General features: G+C 40.8%; 2 protein-coding genes across 2 annotated transcripts in view; one reads left to right on the plus strand and one right to left on the minus strand.

The window, feature by feature from the left end:
* Nucleotides 1-816: 816 nt before the first annotated feature.
* Nucleotides 817-7,446, minus strand: psmd12 (proteasome 26S subunit, non-ATPase 12). The gene is made up of 11 exons (XM_054604424.1): nucleotides 7,181-7,446; nucleotides 6,929-6,988; nucleotides 5,851-5,979; nucleotides 5,410-5,517; nucleotides 4,923-5,027; nucleotides 4,528-4,677; nucleotides 4,190-4,324; nucleotides 3,616-3,728; nucleotides 3,230-3,404; nucleotides 1,500-1,577; nucleotides 817-1,134 (listed from the first exon to the last, which is right to left on the minus strand). Exons 1-11 carry the CDS (start codon nucleotides 7,301-7,303, stop codon nucleotides 925-927), a joined length of 1,386 nt encoding a protein of 461 aa, XP_054460399.1. The 5' UTR covers nucleotides 7,304-7,446; the 3' UTR covers nucleotides 817-924.
* Nucleotides 7,447-16,451: 9,005 nt separating this feature from the next.
* Nucleotides 16,452-18,613, plus strand: part of LOC129096021 (cytoplasmic phosphatidylinositol transfer protein 1-like) — a 66,089-nt gene continuing 63,927 nt past the window's right edge. The window contains exon 1 of the mRNA XM_054604665.1: nucleotides 16,452-16,753. Within this exon, the coding sequence (XP_054460640.1) occupies nucleotides 16,706-16,753 (48 nt within the window). The 5' untranslated portion in view covers nucleotides 16,452-16,705. The remainder of the gene's footprint in view (nucleotides 16,754-18,613) is intronic.

Consider the following 18,613-nt stretch of genomic DNA (forward strand, 5'->3'; position numbering starts at 1 on the left):
ATTCAGTTTGATCACGACCTGAAATGTTTCAAACACCACTGCTGAACACCAAACTTACAAGACAATATACAATTTGAAATTGTAGAATAGCTAATAGTTGTTGCTTCAGTGTAACATTTGTTAAAACTTTCACCTGGTTTTGATCACAGGGGTAATTCTAAGGTGGATGGAGGGAAATGAAAGAGTTTAACAACAACAAAAAATAGGGGCAGACTCAATCAATGTGAGTATAAGGCCCTCCGGTTCTGGAATTCCTTTCAACTAGATTGATAGCATAGCACGACAATGACAAGTCCACCTTAGTCAGACAGGTAACACTGGTCAAGATTAATAGCATACAAGAAGAGATCTGATTCTCAATGTTCTTACATTGAACTGTATTGGATTACACTATCTTGATTTACCATCTCAAGTTTCACATAACTGTATTTCCGCTTGTACTATAATAATCTTTTATACAGATAACACATGGATGATGTAATGCAGTGAAGCTTAATATTTGTTGTATTATAGTCAGGTTGAATACCGTTTCAAACTTACATACATCTGTTAACTATGTTTGAGGAGGTTGTTTACATTACTATAGATACATTTTTCAGTCTTGTTTTCATACAGCAATTCATTTCAATCTACTGTTTATAATCCATTATATGGCAATAGGAAGCATATTTAGGATCTAGTAACTGAAAAGGATGCAAAGAAAAGGAGGTGCTCATGTGTTTATTGTCAAGGTTTTACTGGATAGTAAAAAAAATGAACATAGTTGGGGTTGCTGCAGATTTATCTTCAATGGTAAGACATTGTAATAACGCTGCATTCAAAGACCACTTATGTACTGTTTATTCAAAAACATTCCCACAGAAGGAAAAAAAAAACGAAAAACAAATATGAACCAAACATAAAATAACACACTATGTTCTTGTTTCACTGCAGGTTGTGGATCATCTCCTCCTTGGCAATGAGATGTGTGGTCTTGGTGACCAGCGACATGAGGGAGTTGAGTTTGTGCGACCAGTCGTTGAGCAGGTCGTTGGGGTCTTTAGGCCTCTGAAAGTTGATGATGCCGGCCAGCCTGTCGACCTTGGCATAGATGGTCTTGTTTACAACTAGGCTGGAGAGGAACTCCTCGGATTCCTGGTGAAGTATTTGAAAGCAGACACACATCATGTTAGACTTTCTATAATACAAACAGCCTAACCCTGGACTCAAATGTTTTTAATCTGTCCTTAATTATCTGATCCATAACTGTACTACACCTTTGTTATGTAAAACATTCTCCCACTTTTTTATTGAAGTTACAGTTTATAAGTATAATGTATTGTGCATATTTTTTTTTTTAAATATCTTTTTCTTTGTCGTTAATACTAATTTCCCACCGGGATTGATGAAGTACTCTATAACTACGTCTAAAATCGTTTTCAGTGAGACTGAATCTTGAACATCAAGTCAAATGATGTTGGCTGAATGAAAGGCAGCTAATAAGTAAAATTGTAGCTTACGTCAATAGAGAGGTCCAGGAGTCCAGCCATCCTCTTCATTGTGATTCGGGTGTAATATTTGGCCATTATTCTGATGTTCTGGGGGGAATAAGGAGAATTGCAGAATATAATATGATAATTATATCAGGTTAGAACAGAGGTGCATTCAGGTCACATCAACACTTAGAAACAGCTGAAAAAGAAAATTATGAGCGAAATCCAACCATCCATTACGAATCCAATTTGAACGTACTATAATATTGCACATAACAGTCTGCCAGTTTAGCCAATGAATCTGCACAGAGCTTAAACCTAAAAATCAGAATTTAACCATTTGGCTTGCATTGCACTTCTACTGCTCTCTGGTTATTTTTGCTCCATTTAATCCAATTTGATTTACATCCACTTAGATGGATTCGTTTTAGGGGTTTTAAAAATACATTCATCATCATTCACATCATTTAAGTCAGAGCGGGGAAAGATTCAATAAGTAAAACACAATAAAGTTGTATTCCTTGTTGTCCATTCATTCGTCATTACCCAGAGCTATATTTCCTTAATGGATGATATTGTGGTGAAATCTAGGCCGAAGCCTACATTACATTTTAAACATATTTGTTCATCTTAAATCTGCCGGTGACAAAGCATGTAGTTCATTTCAACACAGTCACTGAGGCATTTAAAACACATTTCAACTACATGCAGACTGTTTTTAAAACTACATTCTGCAGCTGCACCACGATCCTGCTCACTCCGAAATTTGAACATATAGTTTAAAATATTATAGGAATTATGTTCCGTCAGTGACAGCTGACATCAACTGTGTGAAAAGATTCACAGCGTTAATTATTTATAAAAGAAATTACAGTCATTAAAAATTAAGATAGTTGTTAAGATTTGTATTCTGAACTGAGGCTGTATAATATTTTAACGTGAGGGCAAAAAAACAACTGAGAACCCGTAAAAGCACTGACCTTAGATTTTCCTTAGTAACAAACTAATATCCAACCAGGATTTAGATTCTAAACAGTAACTCAGAGTTTACACTAAACCGGCTTTCTAGGAGGCCGGTTCACATTACAATGTTAGGGGGAAGCAGCAGAAAGTGAAAGCAGAGTGAAAGTGCCAAAAGACATGTATTTTGGCATCCGTCCACAGACTGCTGTTGTCCTCAATGTTTAACTTGAGGACAATGTTTAACTTGAGGGCAATGAGATGTGTGGTCTTGGTGACCAGCGACATGAGGGAGTTGAGTTTGTGACTTCCGGACTGAGACGCATCTTTAGAAGTCTGATTGAAATCCTATTTCAAACCACCTCCAAATGAGGTTTGGATAACGAATTGCAAAAATATATTTTCAAGTTGTTTTTTTTGCTGTCCAGACTTTCTAAAAATCAATCTGGACAAAAACTGTATGTCAAAAAACGGAACTGAGGTGGCAGTCTGAAAAAGGCTTGATTCACAACGTCCACACATTACTGCCCAGCCAAACTGAAAAGATTGTCTGTTTCATAACATCTAGCGAAACCTCCAATTTTTCTTTGCTAATAAAATGCTTCTTTATTATTAATCATTGGTTTGAATCTACTAGCATAGTTTGGGATAGCAAGGCATTTGAAAACATCTCCGTAAATGTATTTAATTAGATGTTTCATTGCTGCCATGCATCAACAAATTCTCATTAAAACTCATCTGACTATGTACGCATCAGTTCCAGCTGTGAAGAGCCTTCACTTGACTGTGGGACTTACATGCTCCACCACTCTGTTCTTCAGGTCCTTCCACCTCTTCTCCCCCTCTTCTGAACAATCGAAGACTTCTGTGGCAGGGCTGTCAGGGGAGCCCTCTCTCAGCTCCTTCCCATAATCCTCCACCAGGGCGGCCCAGCGCATCAGCTCCATAGTGGTGAACTGTTTCAGGAGGTCCCTAGGAATGACAGAGGAACATAGTGAAAATTCCTGCATTCATAAAAGGTGGTCTCGCTACATGCGCTGTATCCAGTATGTGTCAGGAAATTCATCTGTTGGCCACATTTCAACATCTGCAGACACAGAGTGACATTCATAGTAGCCCAAGTACAGAGGACAAAGTATCTGGGACCCACATCCCGTTGAGTCTGAGGGGCAGTTTGTCTTACTTGTATTTAGGAATTTCTTCCAGTTTCTTGTCCTCGCTGATTCTGTGCACGAGGTCTGACTGCTCGTTGTCGTAAGGGGAAAGAATCACGTACAGCACCACGCTCTTCAGGGCCTGAAATACAAATGCATGCATGGCTTTTTCAGAACACCCAAATGGCAACAAGCAAAGTAAAGTTTTAAACAGATAGCTTTGTTTTTATTGCTAACTATGCTGAGACTGTCACTGTTCATAGAAAAGGGCATAAATCAAATGTTTGTTCACAACCTCGTTATACACTCACAGTAATGTTCTGATGAAAAATCCCATCATGAGCATAGTTAGTGCAAAGGTCTAGATTTCAGTATCAATATAAATACCAATATTAAAAATGCTCATTAAGTCTTAATGAGGGTTTGTACAGAAATCTAAAACAGTAAGAAAAACAGTACAGCACAATCCCTATTGTTACTGCATACAATGTAATCGTAAGCATTCCTTAAAAAACACATTGACCACAGGAAAAAAAAAATCTAAATGTATGAATTTATTACTATATAATAAAACGCTGTGGCCCTGAGAGAAAGCCCTTGTACCTGTTGCCACTTGCTGCTGTCCTCCAAGATGCAGGGGGTGTCATAGATGGCCCGGTAGTGTTTGCAGATGGACACGTAGGAGCCCTCGTGCTGGTCTACATGAATCATCAGGTTGTAATACTTCAGCTTGGACTCCTGAGTTGTTTATGAGACCAAATGGAAAAGTTAGTATTCCGGTACAACCAACCTGCTCAGTTCCGATCAGCCAAAAGTAACAGTGTTGTAAAAGCCAACACACAGTCACGGCACCAAATGCTCTTCATCGCCAGTGGTCGTCAAGCCAACACCACATTGCAGCATGTTGTTAGCTTGGCCTCCTCCTGGCCTCCTTCTCTTACCTCAGTGCCCGCCTCTTGGAAGAATTTGGTGTTTATCTTCTTGCTGATGATCTGGGTGCGAACGTAATCCTTGACTGCAATGCAAAGCCTCATCTGTTCCAAGATGAACTCCACCTTCTCCTTTTTCTCCATGGAGCCATATGTCTCCACCTGAGACAACAACAAAATATATACAAAAATACATATTCAAAGGATTTTCAAAAACAGCAGGCCATACAACTTTCCATTCACTTAGTTTGTGTATCTTTTCCCCTTAAGAAATGTGGAGACAAAAATATCCCAAATAATCGAATTCTTTCAAATCTCTTAAAAGTAGAGATGTGCCCCCATTCGTCTCCACAACAACTGTAAAGCATTTTTTCTTATCCTAGAATAAAAGGTCATCAGTCTCTTACCTGAAGCTCCTGAAGAATGGCAGCCGCCTCTTTGACGTCTCCGCTCTCCTCCTTGATATTGGCCAAGGTCTTGGTCAGCCTGGCACGCTCAATCTCTACATAGATCTGTGAGGAGGACAGGTTTAGTGTATCAGAGGGGAGGAGGGGGCTTATGTCTTGAGTGGAATGGTCATGTATTAGTTACCACAACATACACTTTATATACCTGAGCACACTTGCATTTACTACTCAGAAGTAGTGAGTTTTCCCATCAGAACCTCAAAAATGTCATAAAACCCTGGTAAGTTCTATTGTTTCCTCACTCTGAAGAGTGCCTAAGATCAACAAACAAAATGCACTTCTAGGCTGATACGTCTGATAATACACACGTTTCTTGGGGCCTCAGTCATAGTTAACCTGTGACTTTCAAGCTCCCCCACATCTGGCATCAACTTTCCCTTTGTCTCTAGTATACAGCCCTGTTTTAACACATAAACACATTCTGTACCTTGCCAGCAGTCACGGTGCGAAGTGTGTCGATGAGTCTCAGCTTGATGGGCTGATCGGTCACAGTATCCACATACTTGTAGCATTCTTGAACCATCTTGGCGACGGCCTGATAGAGAGCAAAACAAAAATAGATTTAGTCTTCCTTAGAGCTCGATAAGAACGGCTGCAAGGTGTGCGTACTTTCCCAAAAAGTTTATTTTCCAACCAAAAGCGATTATTTCAAAACAGGAATCCAAGGCTTCAAAATATACTACGGTGTCATTACTGCTGAGTGAACAATGTGTGTTTGATATCTTGACTACAAATAACAGTATTTGTTAGTAGTATGGCTTGCAAGATTACCTTTGGTGGCACACTAACATTTATTTTCAGACTGTTGGACTTATAAGAATATGTTTGGTGACAACTGGTAGAACATCAGGGGAAAAAAGTATCTGACCTGTTTCAGCTGACTCCTCCTTTTGGTGAGCAACATGATGTTTTCATTCAGGGCATCCCAGTCCTTGGCTTCGTAACACATCTGGACCACAGCCACAAGGATTCTGGAAGTGGACACCATGTCTGATGCCTAAGCAGGGGTTGAAGGTGAATAGGTAAAACAAGACACAAAAAAAACAACGCATGAATGAATGACCTATTTCATTAATACAACTACTTAAAACATTCCTTATTTTCATACGTTTGATGCCGAGGACCCGCCCAAGTTAAATTAATCCAGGAAAACACAATGCTTCAGGGTACCAGGAAACTGGTTTTCCAGGACTTTTTGGTAAAAAAAAAAAAAAAAGAGCAGAACTCCAGAATTTCATGTTTACCAGAATAAGCAAGAACCCTTTGTTTTTCTAACTTACGACACTTTACCCTGCTTAGATCACTTCAGCAGAAACCAGAGTTTACAATCTGCCCTGAATTGGACATTTTTTTTATCAAATTATTTAACATCAAAATGCTGTCGTATGTCTGCTACTCGTTCATATTTACTTGGACATTAAATACTGACAATGAGGCAGGTTAAGCAAATCATTATGTTTTGGGGTTGGCTGAGAAATAATGCCAACTCATATCAGGAATCGAATGAATGGATGACATTCACATCTGGGGCTTAATCTCCCAGATGTTGGAACTGAAATAATGGACATTAAATTCTCCCTGCTGAGAGGGAGGGCTTCTTTGCTCAAATCTGCTGGTCATTTGATATGCGTTATGTAAAATGTTCTTCATAAAATACTCTTAATAACAAAACCACAGGATTAGTGTTGTTCCCTGTTAGCTGTAAATAGATATGAAGAGGAAATAGAACAGTTGAATAGATAAATAAACCATAGGTCAATCATATTATGAGCAAAATGGTAATATGGGAGTAATATTCATCACAATCTGCCCTGAATTGAACATTGAATTATCAAAATACAGTTGTGTGTTTGCTACAATACTGGTATACTCATACTTGGACATTAAACATTCATATTTACTTGGACTGTTGTAAACAAACACCACCTGGGCTGTGGACCACTTACCGTCCTGGTTTGCTTCTCCAATGACAACAAGCTCTCGATGGCCTCCTGCAGCTTGCCCTCCTGCAACACAACAACAACAACAACACATGCGTGGATCTTTAGCAACACGTTACAGGAGGTCAATGAATCAAAGGCACTCTGCCTGCCTCGAGAGTTAAGCTAGCTCAGGATGTGGCTAATGACTTGACTACTAGCATGCTAGCGCGGTGACACGGAGCACCATGACTCAGCCGGCGCCTCCTCCACGCTCACTTTAGCCATTTTCTCGCACTCCGGGAGGCGCTGGTCCACAGTTGAACTGTAGTCAACCTCCATCTTCACGATCTTCCCATCGGACCTTTCAGACCGGTCCTCCACCATCTTTGCGTCAGACATGTTGCTCGGGTTGGGGTAATGTTCGCTGCAGTTCTTCTCCTCTCGGTAGACCAGCCTCGCACTGCAGGGAACGGGAACCCTCGTCGACCAATCAGAGGAGAGGAGCTGACGGCTGCCCGCGGCGCCTGAAGGACCCAGTGAGGACCCCGCTGAGCATTTCAGACAGGCGTTAGGAAAGACTGCTTTTAAGAGGAGGGAGGGCTGCTTTGCTCGACTCTGCTGGTCGTTTGGTATGCGTTATGTAAAATGTGCTACATAAAATAATAATAATAATAATAATAATAATAATGGATTTTATAATGGATTTTATTTATATAGCACACTTTAAAATACAATGAAATCTCAAGGTGCTGTACATGGTAAAACAATCACAATAATCAAATATAATAATAAAACGCTAAAAAACAAATAAAAAATAAAATATATGAATTAATTTAATCATAATAAAATCTAAGAATATACAGTACCAGTCAAAAGTTTGGACACACCTTCTCATTCAATGGTTTTTCTTTATTTTTTTTTCTACATTGTAGATTAATATTGAAGACATCCAAACTATGAAGGAACACATATGGAATTATGTGGTAAACAAACAAATGCTCAACAAACCAGAATATGTTTTATATTTTAGATTCTTCAAAGTAGTTGAATGAGAAGGTGTGTCCAAACTTTGGACTGGTACTGTATATTAAAACTAAACAACTACCCAAGAAAACGCAGTCTAAACTACACAAAGCCAAGACCTTAGGGGAAGGCAGAGAGGAACAGGTGAGTTTTAAGATTTGATTTAAAAGCGGTGAGGCAGTCTAAGGCCCTGATCTTCTCCGGGAGCTTATTCCATAGGCATGGCCCCAGCGAAGAGAAGGCACGATCTCCCATGGTTGCCAGCTTTGTCCGGGGAACCGCAAGGATGTTGGAGTTGCCTGACCTAAGTGTCTTGGATGTGGATTGAGGGGTGAGGAGGTCCAGGAGGTAGGTTGGACCGGTACAGTTTATGGCCTTGAATACTAGGAGAAGTACTTTGAAAATGATATGTTGTTTTATTGGAAGCCAGTGGAGGGAGTGGAGGACTGGGGTGATATGTTGTGACTCCTCTATGTAGTTACACAGACAAAACCACGGAAAAAACACAGGATGTGTGTTGTTCCTTGATAGCTGTAAATAGATATGAAGAGGAAATAGAATAGTTGAATAGATAAATTAGTTTGTTGCGCATTAGTTTCTTTCTGCATGGTACTTTTGCTCTGGTTTATGCTCTTAGATGCATGTTTAAGAAAGGAGATGCACTTTTGACTTCTGGTGACTAGTAGTTCTCTTGAATACCTATGTTGAATACACTTATTGTAAGTCGCTTTGGATAAAAGCGTCTGCTAAATGACTGAAATGTAATGTAATGTAATAAATAAACCATAGGTAAATCATATTATGAACAAAATGGTAATATGGGAATAATAGGTGTGCTGTAATATATAGGTATACAGTACCAGTCAAACGTTTGGACACACCTTCTCATTCAACTACTTTGAAGAATCTAAAATATAAAACATATTCTGGTTTGTTGAGCATTTGTTTGTTTACCACATCATTCCATATGTGTTCCTTCATAGTTTGGATGTCTTCAATATTAATCTACAATGTAGAAAAAAATTGAATGAGAAGGTGTGTCCAAACTTTTGAAAAAGACATACCATTCTCTTTGACATAATTGTTCGGTCTGCAAGTAGAAAAAGTGACATTGTGCAGAAAATACAAAGTCATTTTAATTTTGAAGGGCCCAAAAAGAGATTCTGTGCTCCTTATAGCATCGAAGTAGAAAAAGTGAGCTATGGATTCAGTGGCATCGACATAGGGAGCTATGGCAGGCCTACAGGAGTTCACTTCATTTGGAGGGACTGTCCTGAATGTCTTTTTCATGCCTGTACAACAACAAAAAAAGACAAACACAACAATTGGGTGGATACTGTCCCTTTTAGACTTTCACATTTCAATTTTGTTTTATTGATGACGGAGGTGATTATGATGAAGAGGCAAAGGATGACATCCTTGCGATCTGGTGTCAAATTGATCTAAGAGCTTTGAGTTCATATATATGACTCCAATTGAATAAAAAATACAAATGTCAGAGTATTGTTGGCAATAATGATAGTGATGATTATGAAGGAGGGGTTGATGACAATAAAGAAAATAGAATGATAACAAACATATTTTGAAAGTGTTACACCTTTCCAATCAAATGGTCAGGGTGAATGAAGAACTTTGTGAATGGTCATGATATGGTCATCATATGAATGGACACAGAGTGCAATGACAACAGCCCACCAGTAAGTGTCCCTTGAATGATTGCATTGTTCATTCCTATCCTCACACAGTTCACTGCTCTGAAAGGCTCCAATGCCACTTTAGGTGATTCAGGTCAGTGATTTTGCTGAGCGTGGCAGAGAAAGCCCCTAAGACCTGAGCCAGAATCAGTTTGATCCCAGTACAGGCTCAGCATAGGCCACGCAAGTTCAATAAACTGCACATGACTCGGATCCACACAGAGGAAGAGGGAACAAGAACTCTGATTGCAGAGACATAAAAATAATCTTTGCGCTTTGAGCACATGTTTCTGACTGCAAAAAACACCAGGAAGAGCTCAGCTGAAGGAGACTGATTGAAGCCTCAAATCATCTCCAACATGATCATCAATATTATCCTCAATATCATTGATGAATAACACATATATACATATATTTGAGGCTCTGAGTAAACCTTAATTGACTACTTTTAGCTCGGTTGATGTAGACAGACAGATCATTCCGACACAGCAGCTCAGATGACATCAGGCTATAAGCCCCTTTTTAATCAATGCAGACCTTATTTAAATGGTGAGGTTATTAGGACACGGCTAGCTGGTTCCGAGATACCACTCACATGAAAGCCTGTTCCTCTCCCCTGGCCCTTAGGCTTCAGGGTTAAATGTAAATATAAACACAGACTGTCAGAAATTAATCACGGCCCTGGCATTTTCAAAAGAGATGTTCCTTGTGTTATGAATCAGATTAAATTGAATGCACAAAGATATCATCATGTCTTGAGATATCCCAGGAAAAAGTACGGAACATCTTATTGATCAAAAAACATGACTAGAAAACATATGGACAATTGTAAGATCTGTTACTGATGATGTGCATGGACCTCTCGGTTTTTCCTTTTTGTCCCTTTCTTGAAATTGTTTACTCGCTATTTTAAGAATCAGCAGTGTAGTTCAACCTTTTATAAGGCCGCACGAACATCACTGAAATATGTTATGTGCAAACAGAAAGCCTTTACTGTACAATAAAGTCATTTGATGCGGTCTAGTACGCCGTATGTTAGCCTATATCAATGTACATAGAACGCTATCTCTAACTGATATGATAAGATAACTCAATAAATGTTTATTGCACCTGTTAGCCTAGATGCTAACACGCACTAGCAACTAGATGGCTATACAAGTCATCAGGTTTATTGTTTCTATTTTAAACCATGCTAAATGTTACGATGCTAAATGATCGCTGTATTTAAATTGAAGGAGCATTTATTTTCTGGTAAACGTGGCTCTTTAGTGACTTATTTCTGATAGCGTCCTGAGATCTATAATGTACTTGCTATACTGTGGCGATGGGGTGCTATCATTTAAATCATTTCATTGTGAATATGACTCATTGAATTCATAATGGCCATTTAATGCGCTGCTACACTTTGTTAGATCATTTAGAAGAACACAAATGAGAAAAACCTCAATATAAGACTGATGAGCAGTTAATGAGACTAATCAATCAGGGCTTTAAAACACTTTGCCTGAGGAAATCCACTGTATCTTTGTTAGAGACACACCAAGGACAACATCATTTTAATTTAACTGATAATTTAATCGTATCTTCCTTTGTGATATGCAGATTATGTATTAAGTCAAATTTGTCAGTCATTCAGTCTTGTGAGTTGCCACTAGTAATACAAACCCAAACAACTAGTCAAATCTGGAGAGATGCTTTATTTCTGTTGCATGTATTTATTTAATTACTCTGTAAACTATGTGTACAAATAAATACAAGTAAATATTTCCTAGAGTCTCAGTAAAATGTGTCGGTGACCTCGCTTTAAGGAGCAGCACACACATCAGTTTGGGGATTAAGTGGAGAGTTTAAATTCAAAAGGCGTTTCGGAGGGCTTGCTGCCCTGCATGAATATATTTCTTGGGGAAACGCTGAATGCGTGCTGACAGTGCAAAATACTGTGTGTCAGCATCTTCAATGCAGAATTATGAGCGTGAATTTCGCTGAGTATAGACCCGAGTAAATCACATGTGTCAATGAGGTCAGCAATGCAACTCCTGCCTTCATTAAAAAGGACTGTTTAATGTGTTTACATAGTTTTTTTTTCTCTACTTTTGTCAGGAAAAACAAGCAAGTGTGACTAATTCTGAGTGATGTCATCACAGATAAAGGCTAATCTCACTTTTCACTCAGCTGTCCTTTTAAGTACGTATTTGACCAAACAGGAAAGTATTTTCTTTTGCTGTTAACCTGCTAAATGGTGTATTACTTAAGACCAAAACCTGAGAACAGCAGGTAGGAAATAAAGGGACATTTGCAAAACATTTCAGCAGACGCCATCTTCATTTGTCACTTGGAGGTGAATGACTGAAAGTAGTAAATAATACAGAGTGGAAACATCTATACTGTGTGGGTCCCTGCTAGGCTTGTTCCGGATACGTCTTTAGTTCTTCTTTCGCTTCAGGGGCTTTTTGCCTTTTCTGCTCTTCAGCATAGATTGAGGTCAGGTGACTGATTTGGCGAGTTTAAAATATCTCACAGTTTGGTCATTCAACAACAACAACAAAACTTTTTTCTTGCCATGTCTACGTGGATGTTTGGGGGGTGCTGAATCCTCCTAAAACTGTGGGAGGACTACAGTATAAGATAAGATAAGATAATCCTTTTTTAGTCCCGCAGCGGGGAAATTCACAGGATTACAGCAGCATAGAGGATAGTGCAAACAAGAGACATAGTAAAAAAAAAACAAGATCAAAAATAAGTATTATAAATGAGCAAATGAGCAATAAACAAAACAGTAAAGAATCCACAGTAACTGAAATATTATATATATACAGACATATACAGAATCCACAGTAACTGAAATATTATATATATACAGACATATACAGAATCCACAGTAACTGAAATATTATATATATACAGACATATACAGAATCCACAGTAACTGAAATATTATATATATACAGACATATACAGAATCCACAGTAACTGAAATATTATATATATACAGACACATACAGAATCCACAGTAACTGAAATATTATATATACAGACAGAACCTATTATAACTATTGTATTGCACAGTGTATTTATATTGCACAGTATATAAGTGCAGAGAAGGCCTACACTACAGGGACACTACACGTGTGAATGCCCTCCTATACTGCCTGCACAGACACATACAGAATCCACAGTAACTGAAATATTATATACAGACAGAACCTATTATATATTGCACAGTGTATTATATATATTGTTATTGTCAAATTGTCAGAGAGCGTCACATGTTACTTTCATAGCCCTGAGAAGAACTATGCGCGTGTGCAGGCCCCATGTGAGGCGGACAGGCATGGGTGAGACAGGCATGGGTGAGACAGATGCATGGGTGAGACAGATTGTGGGTGAGACAGATGCATGGGTGAGACAGGGTGAGACAGAGGGGTGAGACAGGCATGGGTGAGACAGATGCAGGGGTGAGACAGGCATGGGTGAGACAGATGCATGGGTGAGACAGATGCATGGGTGAGACAGGCATGGGTGAGACAGATGCATGGGTGAGACAGATGCATGGGTGAGACAGATGCATGGGTGAGACAGGCATGGGTGAGACAGATGCAGGGGTGAGACAGGCATGGGTGAGACAGATGCATGGGTGAGACAGATGCAGGGGTGAGACAGGCATGGGTGAGACAGATGCATGGGTGAGACAGATGCATGGGTGAGACAGATGCATGGGTGAGACAGGCATGGGTGAGACAGATGCATGGGTGAGACAGATGCAGGGGTGAGACAGGCATGGGTGAGACAGATGCATGGGTGAGACAGATGCATGGGTGAGACAGATGCATGGGTGAGACAGGCATGGGTGAGACAGATGCATGGGTGAGACAGGCATGGGTGAGACAGATGCATGGGTGAGACAGATGCAGGGGTGAGACAGGCATGGGTGAGACAGATGCAGGGGTGAGACAGGCATGGGTGAGACAGATGCATGGGTGAGACAGATGCAGGGGTGAGACAGCATGGGTGAGACATGCAGGGTGAGACAGACAGGCATGGGTGAGACAGCAGGCATGGGTGAGACAGATGCATGGGTGAGACAGGCATGGGTGAGACAGATGCATGGGTGAGACAGGCATGGGTGAGACATGGGTGAGACAGATGCAGGGGTGAGACAGGCATGGGTGAGACAGATGCAGGGGTGAGACAGGCAGGCATGGGGTGAGACAGATGCAGGGTGAGACAGGCATGGGTGAGACAGGCAGGGGTGAGACAGATGCAGGGGGTGAGACAGGCATGGGTGAGACAGATGCAGGGTGAGACAGGCATGCAGGGTGAGACAGGCATGGGTGAGACAGGCATGCATGGGTGAGACAGATGCAGGGGTGAGACAGCATGGGTGAGCATGGGTGAGACAGGCATGGGTGAGACAGATGCAGGGGTGAGACAGGCATGGGTGAGATGACATGGGTGAGACATGGGTGAGACAGATGCATGGGTGAGACAGATGACAGAGGGGGGAGTTCACAGCAGAGAGCTGATGTTTCCTGCGCTGCGGTTAAAGTCGACCCATGTTTCCAGAGACTACCGCGTCGTATTTCAGCGGGCCGAGCAGGGGGAGAGAGGGGGAGGGGGGCTGGGGCTCCTGTTAACCGCTTACATTTTCCGATGCAAGCTGCTTTAAGTATAGAAGAAGAAGAAGAAGCACAGAGCCTCCTCCTCCTCCTCCTCCTCCTCCTCCCCCACACACACTCAGAGGACTTGTTTCGTGCCTGATCACTTTGAGGACAACAACCTTAGTGTGTGACTCTATAAAGCATGACTGTTTCACGGAACTCCTCTTTGAGAAAAACACATATTTTCTTTATCAGATAATTGGATTTTTATTTCTAGCGGGAATGTTGCAGAATTTATTTGATATAAGGCAATAACACATCCGGTCAGATATTTTTCAAAATAGTAGTCATTCGTTGTTGGAGAAAGACTGGAAATGTCAGTCAATAATCGGCCTGTAGATAGAGATGGGGTGGATGGATGGATAGATAGATAGATAGATAGATAGATAGATAGAAAGAAAGAAGATAGATAGGATGGAAGATAGATAGATAGATAGATAGATAGATAGATAGATAGATAGATAGATAGATAGATAGAAAGATAGATAGATAGATAGATAGATAGATAGATAGATAGATAGATAGATAGATAGATAGATAGATAGATGGATGGATGGATGGATGGATGGATGGATGGATGGATGGATGGATGGATGGATAGATAGATAGATAGATAGATAGATAGATAGATAGATAGATAGATAGATAGAAGGATGGATGGGATGGATGGATGGATGGATGGATAGATAGATAGATAGATAGATAGATAGATAGATAGATAGATAGATAGATAGATAGATAGATAGATAGATAGATAGATAGAATAGAAAGATAGATAGATAGATAGACAGACAGATAGACAGACAGACAGACAGACAGATAGATAGATAGATAGACAGAGAGATAGTTAGATAGATAGATAGATAGATAGATAGATAGATAGATAGATAGATAGATAGATAGATAGATAGATAGATAGATAGATAGATAGATAGATATGATCTGTATGTTATTCTACAAATTTCAAATCAAACTGCAAATAGAACTCCATAATACATCTCTGTATGTAATAAGAAGTAATAAGAGAAGTAACATTAAGAAAACTCAAGGACACATTAATGGCTGTATTGACCTGCTGGGCAGCAATTAGGCATTGTAATTGGCAATTTGCTGTTGAGCCCCCACCGGCCCCACACATAACCTAGCCTGTTATACTTGTGTGCTGGAATAATACAAAATATTAGTTTGTGGTAATTTATTACAAAACACCTTACATTGTGTGTGCACATAAACCCCAATAAAAAAACGTCCTAAAGTAGGTTTTGACACAGGGCTACCTAACAAATGTACAGTTAATTAAATGACCATAATACACTTTTGGGGGCCGCTGGATCTGAGACCCCAGGCAGGTGCCCGCTTCAGTTTCTAATCCAGCCTCGGATACAGACAACCATTTGGTGAGATAAATTACATTACATTACATTACAGTCATTTAGCAGACGCTTTTATCCAAAGCGACTTACAATCAGTAGTATATTACATATCATTCACCCATTCACACACTGATGACAGGCTACCATGCAAGGTGCCACCATCAGACTCTAACTAACATTCATCATCCAGTCCACACCGACGGCAAGCCTTCGGGAGCAACTTGGGGTTAAGTGTCTTGCCCAAGGACACATCGACTGCCGAAGCCGGGTATCGAACCACCGACCCTCTGATTGGATGTATAATCATTTACGCTGTGGCTTAGTGGAGAGCAAGGTAGTTCTCCAATCAGAGGGTCGGTGGTTCGATACCCGGCTTCGGCAGTCGATGTGTCCTTGGGCAAGACACTTAACCCCAAGTTGCTCCCGAAGGCTTACCATCGGTGTGGACTGGATGTTGCATGAATGTTAGTTAGAGTCTGATGGTGGCACCTTGCATGGTAGCCTGTCATCAGTGTGTGAATGGGTGAATGATATGTAATATACTACTGATTGTAAGTCGCTTTGGATAAAAGCGTCTGCTAAATGACTGTAATGTAATGTAATGTACATGACTGTAAAGTGTTACAATAGACACCAGTGAGCTCAGCAGTGTATATTTCTATAATCATAGTTTCCCCCACTCTTATTTTGAAGCCCTACCTCCCACGTGTTCCGGTCCCGTTCGGCTCTGTGCTCTCAGCTTGACTCACCAGCGTGATAAGAGAGAGGAGACGCTCCTGCGCCGAGCTCATTACTGCCCTGATCGTCCCCCCAGCCACAGAGAGCGTCCGCCGGCTCCGATGAACGACCTCAGCCGTAACTCGGGGTGCATTTCATAACCCGAGCTGACCATCCTCTCCCACATGCTCTGACACGTCTCCAGATCATTACGCACGATCCCCGTCGTTGTCCGGCGGGAGGGAATCATCATCATCATCATCATCATCCACTGGGGCTCTGGGTTGACACATTGTGAATAAAAGACAAGAGACGCGCGTAAAAGGAGGAGGAAAGATGTTGCTGAAGGAGTACAGGATATGCATGCCCCTCACGGTGGAGGAGGTGAGTGTTCCTCTCGTTCTGTTGTTGCTGGTTTGTGTTTCATGTGTTTTTTTTTTTACCAAGATGATGGTCAGAGACGTCGGACGGCAGGAGGGTTACGCATGAGTGTGAGAAATGCACCCAAAGCAGTCCAGATGAATATGAAGCACTTTATTGGAGCCTGATCTCTCCCCTCATGGTCCGCTCTCCTCTCCTCTTCCTCTTTCACTTCAAATCTCTCTGGAGCCTTTTACGCATAAATGGTTTGTTGGACTACACGCACCACTTTCAAAAAAAACAACAACAACAAAACCTTATTGTCAAAATCCGTTTTCAGAAATATACTAAACAAACTGTTGCCTACACTTAACTCATTTGTCACTATTATGAAAAACATCCGCTTGTAGGTATAATAGCTCGTATAATCAGCTGTAGTCAGGGGCGCCGAAAAGGGGGGGTAAAGGAGACGGATTCTAGGGGCCCATGATGGAGGGGGGCCCAGAGAGGCCCCTAATGATGATGAAATTATAATACAGAAAAAATTCAGAGTTAGTGAGTTAGTATTCAGAGTGCTCAGTTCTTCCCCTACTGTACATGTCAACTGTCATGCTGTTCTTCTTTCACAAATATGGTAATGATAGTCAAAAATACCATTAAAATGCATAATTGTATGTAAAATAGCATCAAAAATTTTTGCCGCTGTGTTGGGGGCCCTGTAAAGATTCTTTTCATGGGGCCCAAAATCCCTAGCGGCGCCCCTGGCTGTAGTGATAATATAAAGTGCTGTCCTCACTGTCCTCACTGATCTGAGAAGCCACATATATTCCTCTTTCATACACAGTTCCATGTAAATTATTAAATCAATGATGCCCTGTTGGTTGCACATGATGGCACCAACACAGTGCAGAGCAGTGGCCTGTGTGCCACATGCTGTGTTGTGTTTATAAGACCTGTGAGCACTGGTGGATTTCAGACAGAAAAGGGGCATTGTCTGCATTCAGCCCATTTGTTTATTAGGTCTCATGACTCAAGTCTAAAAATAGAAGGTGAAGAATATTGCTCTCTTGTCCTGGCATGCATGCTACACAGCACTACAGCGTCAATTATCACCCATGTCCTTGTTTTCTCCCTCGTCTCCACGGCTTGTGTTGGGGGGGTTGTTGTTTGGGTTTTCTTGTAGCCGAGGGCTGGTAGTCAGATGGAATGATGGTGTGGCCGCAGAGCACTGTCTCCACTGGCATCTCCTCAATTCTAGATGCTGAGATGTTTGAAAACCTGGTGACAGTTCTCTTGAATACCTATGTTGAATTTTGTAAGTTTTTTCTCTAAATGACAAACTGAAAACCCAGGTGTTTTTTTTTTTTTCTCTTCAAACTAAGTTATTTTTAGGAAGGAAAGGGAGCCATGAAGGCTGACAAAAGGACTGATTTCTTTCAAATCTTTCACACATCTTTTTCCACTTCACACCAAATGTATGCTAATTCTTCAAAGGACAGTTAGAGGCATCTAGGAATTGTGATCAGCGTGGAATGGGACGCATCCCTGCGTTGTGTTACAGGGCTGACAGAGTGGCTGCGCATTTACACTGAAACTCTTGCCGAGCGAAGGTTCAAAGAAGAACAATAGCAGAGACAAAAGGTGTTCCACCACACTGAGTCATACAGAAACCTGTGGTCAAAAGGGAAACATAATACAAGGGTGTCTTGTGGAGAATGTCTGTGTAGACTTTCTTGCTCTTTTTTTATAAATAGCTTTGCTTTTGTGTTGTGTGTGTGTGTGTGTGTGTGTGTGTGTGTCTTGTGTGGGTGTTTGCATTCACACATGCATTTTCCGTTCGGTAAATCAACCTTGAGCACTCACCATGCGCTTATTTCAGCCCAG

This window comes from Anoplopoma fimbria, chromosome 9 (assembly GCF_027596085.1).
Source record: "Anoplopoma fimbria isolate UVic2021 breed Golden Eagle Sablefish chromosome 9, Afim_UVic_2022, whole genome shotgun sequence".
Classification (NCBI taxonomy): domain Eukaryota; kingdom Metazoa; phylum Chordata; class Actinopteri; order Perciformes; family Anoplopomatidae; genus Anoplopoma; species Anoplopoma fimbria.